The sequence below is a fragment of the Microtus pennsylvanicus genome, chromosome 5 (assembly GCF_037038515.1).
Source record: "Microtus pennsylvanicus isolate mMicPen1 chromosome 5, mMicPen1.hap1, whole genome shotgun sequence".
Taxonomy (NCBI): domain Eukaryota; kingdom Metazoa; phylum Chordata; class Mammalia; order Rodentia; family Cricetidae; genus Microtus; species Microtus pennsylvanicus.
The window spans coordinates 122294283-122306306 of record NC_134583.1 but is presented as its reverse complement, the minus strand read 5'-3'; the positions used below and the strand labels follow the sequence as shown (position 1 = coordinate 122306306).

General features: G+C 45.1%; 1 protein-coding gene across 2 annotated transcripts in view; it reads right to left on the bottom strand.

The window, feature by feature from the left end:
* Positions 1 to 11217, bottom strand: part of Entpd7 (ectonucleoside triphosphate diphosphohydrolase 7) — a 46292-nt gene extending 35075 nt beyond the window's left edge. For both annotated transcript variants that reach the window (XR_012910695.1, XM_075974144.1), the window contains exons 1-3: positions 11058 to 11217; positions 10662 to 10764; positions 9875 to 10057 (exon numbers count right to left, since the gene is read on the bottom strand). Coding sequence is in view for 1 of the 2 variants with exons in the window: in XM_075974144.1 (XP_075830259.1) it covers positions 9875 to 10057; positions 10662 to 10669 (191 nt within the window). In the remaining variant the exon portion in view is untranslated. The remainder of the gene's footprint in view (positions 1 to 9874; positions 10058 to 10661; positions 10765 to 11057) is intronic.
* Positions 11218 to 12024: the final 807 nt, after the last annotated feature.

The following is a 12024-nucleotide window of genomic DNA, read 5'->3' as shown; positions in this document are numbered from 1 at the left end:
TCAGGAGGTAGAAGCGACTGGAACAGCCAGCACTGGAAGAATGGGTAAACAAGACGAGGTGTATACATACAGGGAGATACTATTCGGTGTAACAAAGGAAGACCATCTCGTTACATGCTACTATGGGACGTTAGGCCAAGAGAAATAAGCTAGCCACAAGAAGATAAATGCTCTATTTATTCCACTTGCATGAGGTACGTAAAGGAGTCAAAGTCATAGAAACAAAAGTGAAATAGTTGGGGACCACTGGCTGGCAGGCAGAATAGAGGGGAATTGTTCTTTGGTGGGTAGAGAGCTTCAGACTTGCTGGATGACAAGTTCTGGAGACAATGTAACAATGATGTAAATGTGCTGAACACCACTGAACTGGACAGTTAGAAATGCTTAGGACGGGAAACTTCATGTGATTTACTACAATGAAAACGGTAGATAATATCTCAATATTATTACAAGCTTTGAATTCACTGCTCTCAAAGTGGTCCCAGAGACCCCAAGGACTCACATTTTGGTAGCCAATGCTGTAATGCAACCTTTTTCTCCCAAGCATCCGCCCTCTCTCATCCTCTTTTCTGTTGATTTTTTTCTCATCACCTTTGGAACGGTTTTCCAGCCTTTTTTTGTTTGGTTTTGTTTTTTCGTTTTTTTGAGCAGGGTCTCGTGTGTCTTGTCCTCCTTCCTAAGTCCCAAGTGTATAGCACTACATTCGGTTAATGCAGTATTAGGGATAAACCTAGGGCTTTGTACATGGCTGACAACTGCCCAGCCTGGTCTCTCAGCAGAAGCCACTGTGTAGCAATGCTGGCCCCAACAAAACCCAGTGATTTCAAATGCCTTTATTTATGTTTTTGACAGGGTCTCGCTAAGCAGTTTCAACTCACCTGGAACTCACTCTGTAGACCAGGTTGGTCTCAAACTCACAGAGATCCACCTGCCTCTGCCTCCTGAGTGCTGGGATTAAAGATGCGCACCTGGTCCAAGTGCCCTTAGAGACAGGAGCCTGGATGCCCTGGAGCTGGAGTTACTGGTGATTGTGCAGGTGCTGGGGACCACACTCAAGTCCTCTACAATACACACTCTTAACCACGGCAGCATCTCTCCAGCCCCCGAGAAAGCGTTTCTTCTCCCCCTGCCCTAAGAATGCCACTATGCCCTTCGAGTAGCTCGTGTACATTTCAGATGAACCCTTAAGGTTTCTCTCCGTTGCTTAGGCCATTTCTCAAGAGCCTGCCGACTACTGGCAGCGCGCATCAGTGGTCCTTACATTCCTGGACCTAAGATGCAGTCACTCACTCCTCCTGGAGCTCACAGGACAGAGCTGCTGGTTCGCTCCCAATTCCTCCACATCTTCCTTCTGCTATCCTCAAACTCAACCGGCCTTCGACAGCTTCAGTGACTCCGCAGGGTGTCCTGTTATCCTTCCTGATTCTCGCTGAAATAAGCAATTTCACGGTTCTAATTCTGGTGCAGCTCAACTTAGCTTTCTCTTCCTTTAGACTTTGTCATGAGAGCAACAGCAAAAAGGAAAAGAAAACGTCAGCTGGCTTTAGAGCACAGGGCAGAAAGGAAGGAGCAGATGGCGTTCAGCTTCCACTCCCTGGCTGAGTCTTTGATCAGTCACTGCAAGCAGCAGGAAGTCTCCAGCTTTCTTATCTTGTGTGCAGACAGGTACTGAAGAAGGGCTTTCCCTCCGGGAGGTAGCAGAAGTACCACTTTCTGGACTGCTAACCTCGGATGACCTCACCAGCTTGCTTATGCTTCCCACAGTCTCTTGAGCATCTTTGTTTATGATTTGCAGACCTGGCCTTGGCTGTCATGGTGAATCGCGTGCACCGCTGGACCCTTCTCCTTGGCTGATGCCACATAGAACAATTTCTAGAAAGATCTCAAAGCCTAAGGGAAGATGTCTAAAAGCTCCGGAATTCCTCAGCCACCTTCCCGAGAGAGAGCCAGGTCTCCACCAGGCACCTCACTTGGCTTCCCTTTGCTCATACAGCGCAGATCCTCCATCTCCCTCCACCTCCTCCTCTGCCTACCCCCTTCTCTCTCTAACATGATCGCCCTCCAGTCGCTGCTGAGTCAATGAAAGCTAGCCACAAATACATCCCCTCAAGTAGAAATGAAAAATGAGGGCTTTCACTGCCATTATCCTGAACATATTAACAGCATTACCGCTAGAAGTGACCAAACTATTACCTGGCTCGCTTGATCAACATCAGTTAAATCACTTTCAGAACTCAAACAGAACTCAGCAATGTGCCAAAAGTCAATAAATGAGGCCTCCATCAGCATGGACCTACCAGCACTTTGTTGAATGTCATCATCTTTCATGACAGTACTCATAACTCAAAACCAAACACAAGGGCATTACACTAGCCATCCGTGAAGGACAGCAATCCATGCCCAGAAAACCAGTTTGGAAGGTTACTGCTCACCTCCTAACAAGATTAACCAGACAAGAACATTTATAACTTAAAATCCTGCTTTCAAACGGAATACCTGGCATTAAGATAAAGCAAATGAATGCATGGGAGGGGATGCATTCATTTCTCCAGAAAAAGGTTCTTTCAAACTCTTATAAATGGAAACATAGCTCCAAATTTATAACCTAAAGTGTTATAAATTTTTATTTAATGTAATGTCTCTTTTTGATCTCCGGAAACAATATGGTTATGTGCTCACAATAAAAATGAAAATACAGCCAGGCTGTGGTGGCACACACCTTTAATCCCAGCACTCAGGAGGCAGAGGCAAGGGGATCTCTGTAAGTTCGAGGCCAGCCTGGTCTACAGAGTGAGTTCCAGGACAGCCAGGGCTGTTACACAGAGAGACCTTGTCTAGAAAAACAAAACAAAAATTAAAACAAAAACAAGAAGAAGAAGAAGCAGAGGAGGAAGAGGAGAAAATAAAACTCCTTGGTTTCGAAACTGCCTACAGAAAACTCTCAAAGGAGCTTCTAATGTTTTCAGTCTATTACCTGAGAAATGGTCTGTCACTAAGAACTGAATAAAATACAAGTTAAAGGTCTCTAACAGAAAACAGCTGAAGCATTACGAAAACATCACTTCCAAATGTTTTGAAACACAAAGATGCAAAAAGATCACCATGAGCGTGTGCCGCTTTACTGAGAGCGCGGAGTGACTGCAGTGTTCCTTGGCACACGTTCTCCTGAGCAAAGGTCTGCACGTTCCTGTGAGGACACCTGTGGTCTGTTCCAGCAGCACTGCGCCCTCTGAGGGGGCATGAGCATGCAGAGCAGGATTCAATTCCAGCTTGTGACTTAGGAACAACAAGCAGGAAAACTGTATATTATAGCTGTACGTAATAAAGAAAGTCACAAGTGCAAGGACTTGCCTGAGATCTTTCAGAACTGTTGACAAAGCTTTCCCCCACGGTTCCTAGTTACGGGATTTGTCATCCTATTGGCAGCTAATGGTCCCTGGTACTCAAGCAGCAGAGGCTGCTACAGAAAAAAAAAAAGAAAGAAAGAAAAGAAAAGAGAGAGAAAAAGAAACAAAGAAAAAGCGGAACTTTTAATGGAGACAATGTTGCCTGTCATCTTGGGGGGGGGCAGAGAAGAGAATTAAAGGACAGAAAAATCAACATTATTTCAAATAATAAATATCCTACAGCTAACATTTGCTTAAGTCAATCAATGTTTCGGGTAGTCTGGACACTTTATTTCTTTATTTGTTGCTGGTTTTGTTTTTCCAAGACAGGATCTCAGCCCCTCTACCTCTCAAGGGCTGGGATTACAGGCATGCACCACTCCAGCTGGCTAGATGCTTTGTTCCTAATTCGAATGACAAGATAAAAAATCATTTTTCACTCCTACTTTATGCATTAAAATCAGGATTCTAGAATAATAAGAAGCCTCCTCTTGATTACCTGCAAGCAAATGATTAGGGCTAATTAACCCTGAAGCCACAGTACCGCCCTAAGGAACTATAGCAGCCTCATGGCTCTCACCGAGCCTGCATACTGGAAGCCTCTGCACTTCAGAGACCTTGTCACTTAAGGTCTGTCACAGGTTCCTAAGTGATTTAAAGATAAAAGACTACAAGCAACTCCTCAAGATCATCATTGACTAAATTATCAGTCTGTATAAGAAAAGTTTTAACAAAACACATAGAGCTGTTTACTATGACAGACAATGTAGAAATTTTGATTTACTCAGTGTATTTTTTCCCCAGTATTTTTGAGACAGGATCTTACTAGGTGGCCTAGTCTGCCTTGCCTTCCTAGGCTTGGATTACAGGCATGCAACACAACTCCTGCTTTCTGTCTCACTGTCGCATGCCAGTTATCCGTGCATTTAGGGCACCTGCACGCATTGACAACCTGGACTCCCAGAAGCCATCATTCTAATTTGCTGTAATCTTTGGTTTGGCGAGGCAAACGGGAGCCATGGGAAGGCAAGGCACTGGTGGCTCCTGACTGTAACAGCAGGGCTTTAGGGTCTGAGTTGGAAGAGCATTAACATTAACGGTTAAAGCTTCCCTGGGGGATCCTTTCAAATTAACCAGGCCTACAGGGTGAGAAGGAAAGAAAACAAAAACAATTCAAGGGGGGGGGGGGCAGGAGGAGGAAGAAAAAGCAAAGCAAGCTGCATATGAGAGCCTATCTTATCAGTAAGGTACATGCTCTTTTAGGACGTGAACTTAGTGATAGCACAGTTGGTCAGTTACTCATGGGTCTCTCTGGATTCATTTATGATTAACTTTGTTCCTGATTCTTAACTGTGGGTAGCTCCTGATCTTAAATGACTATCTCAATGACTCCCTCAGGTCCGCTCTCTAATGGGGTTATGAACTCTGTGTTCAGGAGCCACGTTTTATTCATCTTTGTACCCAGTGTCAAATATGATACGACGAACGCACGGTGTCGGGGAGGCTGCCACCAATGGAATTTATAGCAGAGAGCTGTTAGTGGCAACGTGTACACAGCCATAAATAACAATAAGCTCTAGGGTACAAGGCTGCTTGGCCAAAGCATTTCAAGGTGTGAGGACTTTGGTAATGGCCTTACAGCGAAAGATCTGTGTGCTCCACAGTCCCAAAGAGCTCTTCTTTCAATTAAATTAAGCTAACAAGTAGTTAGTTATTGGATCTGGTTACGTAGCATATGGTACTTAACAAGAATTGCCGTTAGGGGCTGGAGAGATGGCTTAGTAGTTAAGAGCACTGACTGCTCTTCCTAAGGACCTGGGTTCAATTCCCAGCACCCACATAGCAGCTCACAAGTGTCTATAACTCCAAGATCTGACACCCTCACACAGACATACATGCAGGCAAAATACCAAATGCATTTATTAAAAACAAGTGGTCACTCTCCCTCCCACAGACCACTCTTTCTTCTCGATCTGTGCGGCTACTGCCCAACTTCAGGCTACTCTCATCTTGGCTCAAGTATTATAGTAAGTCTCTCTGCTTCCTTATTTCCTTCCAATTCGTTCCCTACAATGCCATCAAAGTAAGCTTTTGTTGTTGTTAGTTTTTGAGACAGGGTTTCTCTGTATAGCCCTGGCTGTCCTGAAACTCTGTATATCAGGCTGGCCTCAAACTCAGGGATCCACCTGCCTCTGCCTCCTGAGGATTAAAGGCGTGCACACCACCATCACCCACCTGAACTTTCTAAAGAGCAAATTCTAACACACAGCTCTTCAAAACCTGCTAAGCCTTTTCTCTACCCTTAGGAAGAAATCTAAATACTCCCCTCCACACTTCCGCTCCTATCCCACCCCTGATCTCACAACTTAACATACCAGGATGTATGTCACTACCAACTCTTAATACTTTGCCCTAGCCGTGTTAGCTATTCCATAGTCAGGTCACGCTGTCTTTCCGGTGGGAAACTGTGCCAAGGTCTATCCAAAAAAAAAAAAAAAAAAATCGGCAGCAAAGAAATTCAATTTATGGATCTGGATTTTAAACTTACAATTTTAATTAACAAGTTTCTTAAGATCACTTGCTGACTGCTATAGCCCCCCAAACAGTATGTTGTGTCCTGGAAAGGAAGACTCCAAACTACAAATAAACAGAAGTTCTAACAGAGGGAAGGCTGACCATACAAGCAGCTTGAGAAAAGGCACCAAACAGTCTATGTCCCAGCAATACCTGAGCATGGTGGCTCTCAACACATTTTTAGCTGATTAATGACAAAATTAAACATGAAATGAAAATTCTGGAGACAGAACCAATGAAAACAAAGACTAGGCATCTATCACAATTCTGACCACAGAAGCTTCAAGGAAAATATTGGTAGAGGATTCTGGCAAGACCCCCCTCCATCTTTATGAGAGGGCCAAGCAGAGCCTATTTCTCTCTCGACAGGACCTGAATGAGGATGACTGTGGCCCTGGGTGCTACTGGCTGTTATTTTGCAACCGTTAAATAAGCTAACCCCGTAGTACGACAGCAATTTCCATCCTGCTGGCTAATATGGTGCCCATGGTCTCTGTCTCTGGATATCGAGTTATAGGAGCCAGTAAGGGTTTTTTTTTTTGTAATTACTATTATTTAAGTCAGTCTGAGTTATTACTTGGAGCTAAAGTCTCCTGACACATATCTGAGAAGCAAGTCTGAAAAAAAGAAGAAAACCATGTTGAAAATGATGAATACAGCTGTGTGGTGATGGCACACAACCTTTAATCCCAGCACTGAGGAAGCAGAGGCAGGCAGATCTCTGTGAGTTTGAGGCCAGCCTAGTCTACAGAATAAGTTCCAGGACAGCCAAGGCCATTACACAGAAAAACCCTGTCTTGAAAAAAATAAGAAGAAGAAAAGAAAGAAAATGATGAATACAACATGACATCATTTAAATCTGTAGCCTCAGCAGAAATTAATCTAAAAAATACAGCAATGAGAGTTTTTCTTAAAAGCCTGGAGGCCACCTTGTGCAGTCAAGGCATTGAGAGCACAGCAAATAACTTAGCAGCATTTTCTATGGGAAAAGGATATTCTGCATTCACTGAATAAAATCAGCAGTAGGTGAAACACTGTGGAGGACAATATTAATGAATCAGGTACAGTGGTGCACACCTTTAATCCAAGCACACGGGAAGCAGAAGCAGACAGATCTCTGCTTTGAGGCCAGCCTGGTCTACATAGAGAATTCAAGGCTAGCCAGGACTACATAGTGAGGCCCTATCCAAAAGTAAATAAAATACTCAGAATAAAACACACAGAGAGAATACATAGATCCTCAGTTGGTTTGGGGAAAGGATCCTGGTACACATATGTAACTAGAGTCCTCAAAGGAGAAGGAGAAAACAGAAAAATATATGAAGAAATGCTGGTCAAAGTTTTTCTAAATTTGTTTTTTAAAGTCTAAGTTTAGGGTTGGAGAGATGGCTCAGAGATTAAAAGCACTGGCTGTTCGTCTATTGGACACGGGTTCAATTCCCATCAACCACATGGTGGCTCATAACTACCTATAACAGATCTGGTGCCCTCTTATAGCATGCAGGCAGAACACTGAATACACAATAAATAAACATTTTTTTAAGTCTAACTTTATAGATCTGAAAATATAAGGGCCGTGTTGTATTCGGCTTTGTAGCTCAGTACTGAGCAGAGCCGGTGCGCAGTGAATGACTGCTCCTAAAAAGAGTGCCTAACCATGGAGCAACATCTCACAAACATCCCAATCAAACTGCTTAAAAAATCACCCAGGAGGAAAGCACACACATGTACAGAAAGAACAAAGATACACGTGTCAGCTAACTTCTCAGAAAGAATGCAAGACAAGAAGAAAAATGATCAACACAGAGCTCCTTAACAATGGATTTCTTCTTTCCAAAATGAAAGCAAAGTAAGTCCATTCTCGGGTACATAAAAATTGAATGCCAGACAATGGGGGCACACACCTCTAATCTCAGCCCCTGGGAGGCAGAGACAGGCAGATACGGGAGTTTGAGACCAGCTTGGTCTACAGAGTGAATTCCAGGACAGCCTGGGCTACACAGAGAAACCCTGTCTTGGAAAGAAAAAAAAAAATTGAAAGAATCCACTCCCTATAGACTCACCTTACTAGAAATGGAAAAGAAGAGGTTTTTTGGGGGGGAGGGGGGTATTTTTGTTTTCGTTTTTCGAGACAGGGTTTCTCTGTAGCTTTTGGAGCCTGTCCTGGAACTAGCTCTTGTAGAACAGGTTAGCCTCGAACTCACAGAGATCCTCTTGCCTCTGCCTCCCGAGTGCTGGGATTAAAGGCATGCACCACCACCGCCCGGCTGAAAAGAAGAGTTTTTTAAAAATTATTTTAGACAACAAGAAATATGGTGCTAGAAGCACTGGTGAAAAATGGGTAAACATACAACACTTTCTTTAATTTTAGGAATCCTTGGAAAGATAGTTGACTGACTGTTCAACAACAGTACATTATGGAACTGGCACCATTTGTAGACATAAAATATATGACAATAGCTTAAAGACTACGGGAAAGGGGGACCAAAAGTGTCCTGCTCTTAAACTCTGGCCAAGTACAAGCAATGTGGTAAAGCTGTCGCTATAAATCCTAAAGCAACCATGAAAAGAAATCAAATTATATCTAATGATCCAACAAAAGAAATAAAATAGAATCATAAAAAAAGTACTCAATTCCAAAGAAAGATCAAAGTGGGGGGGGGACGGTAAACAAATAGGGACAAACAGAAATGATAAGACAGACCAGGTCTAAACATAATTAATAGACAAAATATAAATGGCTTGATCACCCCACTTAAAAGGAAGACACAGACAATGGATAAAAAACAAGGCTAAACTATCTACAAAAAGTCCACTTTAAACATAATAGAGAGATGGGGACTATAGAGGAATCTCAGCCATTAAAAGCACTGACTGTTCTTCTAGAGGACCCGAGTTTAATTCCCAGCACCCATATGGTGGCTCACAACCATCCACAACTCCAGTTACAGGGGATCAAACACCCTCTGGCCCCTTCAGGCATGAGGTACATATAAATTCACACATTACACACACACACACACACACACACACACACACACACACACACCAATATTTTTTTTTTCCCGAGACAGGGTTTCTCTGTGTAGCCCTGGCTGTCCAGCAACTCGCTCTGTAGGCCAAGCTGACCTCAAACTCAGAGATCCACCTACCTCTGCTTCCCAAGTTCTGGTATTAAAGGCCACCACTCCAGGCCAATAATAAATATTTTTAAAGACAAACTTAAAAGTATATAGCAAAGTATCCCATTAACATGATTCAGAAGAAAGTTGAAGTCGCTATATTAATAGCACACTAGTAGACTTCAGAGCAAAGAATAAAATCAAGGATAGAGACTCATTTAACAAAGACAGAGAAGTCAGTTCATAGAATCATCAGAAGCATACAGCAATCCTAAATATGTATGTAGTCACTGAGCGTCAATCCACCCAGACAAGAAAACAGAAAGCCGTCTTTCACGGCTAAAATACAGCATCAGCATTCTTGAACTAAAACTAAACACAGCCCAAAAATGGACTTAAGGCCTTCCTATGTAATACACGGCATGCATTTTTACTAATAAAAGTGTCATATCTCTCAGGAGTCCAAGGTACGCATTAAAGAGTTTATCAAAAAGAAAAGAAAAAAGACAGCCAAGTCTGGTGACACAGACTGCTATCCCACCAGTCAAGAGGCTGAGCTGCACATGATTGCAAGTTCCAAGATCAGCTTACCGAGTGAGTTCCAGGTCATTCCGGGCCTGGGGATGTTAGTGAGAACCCTGTCTCAACAATCAAAATGAAAAAGGAGGGTGAGGTCATAACTTGGTGGGAGACTGCTTACCACATGTCCAGGACCCTGGTACGGCCCCCAGCCCAGAAGGAAGTTGATAACGTCAACAGCAGGCTAGTCAAAGTGATGTAAAGCTGACTCACCTCTCATACTGCCTATCTCGAGCTGACGAAGTGCCCCGATGTCCCAAGTCCATGATTAAGAGAAGTAAAAGGAGACAGGATATAAAGAAGAGTCCCAGGAGTGCCACCCGCTGACGGAGAAACGGGCTCACTGTGGGCACGGTGAAGTACCAGGAGGCTGGGCAGAGGTAGGAAAAACTGATCCTGGAATGAGACAAACATCTGTTAAGCCTTAAATCTCTCCATAAGTGACACTTGAAAACTAGATGAAAGCCCTCAAGGCGAAAATGCATGACAAGAGAAGTCTGTTCTTTTCATTCTCATACGAGAGAAAAGCACCTGTACAGCTCATAGTATTTCTGTTATTCAGTTCAGGAAGACCTGACCTGCTGTTTCCATGCCTGCTAACAATGCTGTCAAGAAGCTAGACAGTTAGAAAAGTTATTTAACTGATTTTTTTTTAATGCTTTACCAAATTATACACACAGACGGACTTAAAAAAAAAACCTCAGCTTTAACAGATACATACATAGTAAAAACTGAATCTGGCTCTGACTCCACCATCTTTCAGAGGCAACCATTGTTACTCCCATGACCCCAGACTATGGACAGGAAATTAATGCACCGGCCATTCAAAAGAATACCACATTGCCGTCTTTGCATACACCTGACCAGAATGCAAAGTTCAGGTGAAGCCTCGGACAAACCTCACTTTGTAACAGCCTCCCGGCGCTCGCCACCCACCCACTCAACCCGCTTACCACCCTCCACTGAGCCCTTTGCCAGAGATAACGGGTGGAAACCTTACCTAGCCATGGGTTCCCTTCAGTAGTCTCGACGTCTGTCACCTCCTTTTCCTTTTGCCCTGAGAGGGTGGCTTCCTTGTCCCCGGCATCTCCTAAGGCTGAAGCCTGGAAAGGGTTGGCTGGCTTTCAGACCGACGTCCAGAAGTGCCCAAAGATCTAGATCCCCGCAATGACAACACACTTCCCTCCCACGGTACTGAGACCACCCACCACTCCCTGTCGGATCTCTCCCCAACCCCCACCCCAAGAGGACCCTAAGCGCATCCCAGACGCAGGCTTTCTACGGGCCGGCTCCGTGCTCGCGGACCACGCCAGCCACCCCAGGTGGTAAGAATGGGGGACCCCGCTTCCTTTTCCCGTCACTCTTCTCCCCGCAGCTCTCCCGCGATGCCACTCACGGGATCCCGAGGCCCGCTTGTCCCTCTTCACAGCCCAGCCTGGTCCTCAGCGGTTACCCGTGGCTCCCAGAGCAGCCGGAAGGAGGCCTGGCCGCCAGCGGCGCCACGTCCCCAAGGAAACCGCACCGAGCCAATGACTGCTGGGGACCCAGAGAGGCCCGCCCTGCGCGCAGCCGGAGCTGCAGACGAACCCGCCGCGTTCACAAATTGAGAATCTGTTCACAGCCGGGCCAATCCTCAAGGGCGCCCGGCCCCGAAAGCCCGCCTCCGGTTTAGAGCCGCTGCCAATCGAAAAGGCGTCGCGACCAAGCTCCGCCTAGAGAGTGAGAGGTGGCCGGCTCAGGTAAGAGGCCACGGACTGTAGTGCTGCCAGCTTCCTGCGGGTGGCCTCCTCTGCCGCTGCTCCCACTGTTGGATCTTTCCTGTGGGTGAGTCTCGGGGTCTTCACCACAACAGTGCACCCCTTCCCACAACGTTTCCTCCCACAATGGCAGTTCCTCCATCCCGTCCTTTTGCCCACAAATTGATGTCCCAGGCTCATTGTCACCTCTCGTGATAGAAACATTGTGGGGAAAAATTGAAGACCGATGTTTGCATCGAAGAGCTTCCGTCCTTCCTTCACCGTCGATCGATGGTCTACTGTGTGAGGATCATGAACATTTGTGTCACTGCCCTGAAAATTATGGTGATACACACAAAAGCATCGGTCGTTTGGTGCTTTTATTCTTGCTGACACCATCCCTGAGTCTCATTTGCATGAAGAACCCCCTGGGATGGCAGAAGTCTAAGGTTTTCCCAACCTGTCCACGGTACACCGGCGGCGTCCCCTCGCCTCTTGGTTAAGCTCCTCGCGTACCCTTGCGGGTTTGGACCGGATAGTTTTTGTTCATTCTAGCTCTTCTTCCACCTGCTTTGCCTAATCAGCCCCTGCGCACCTTTTACCTTTTTGGCTTAAGGATCGTCTTCC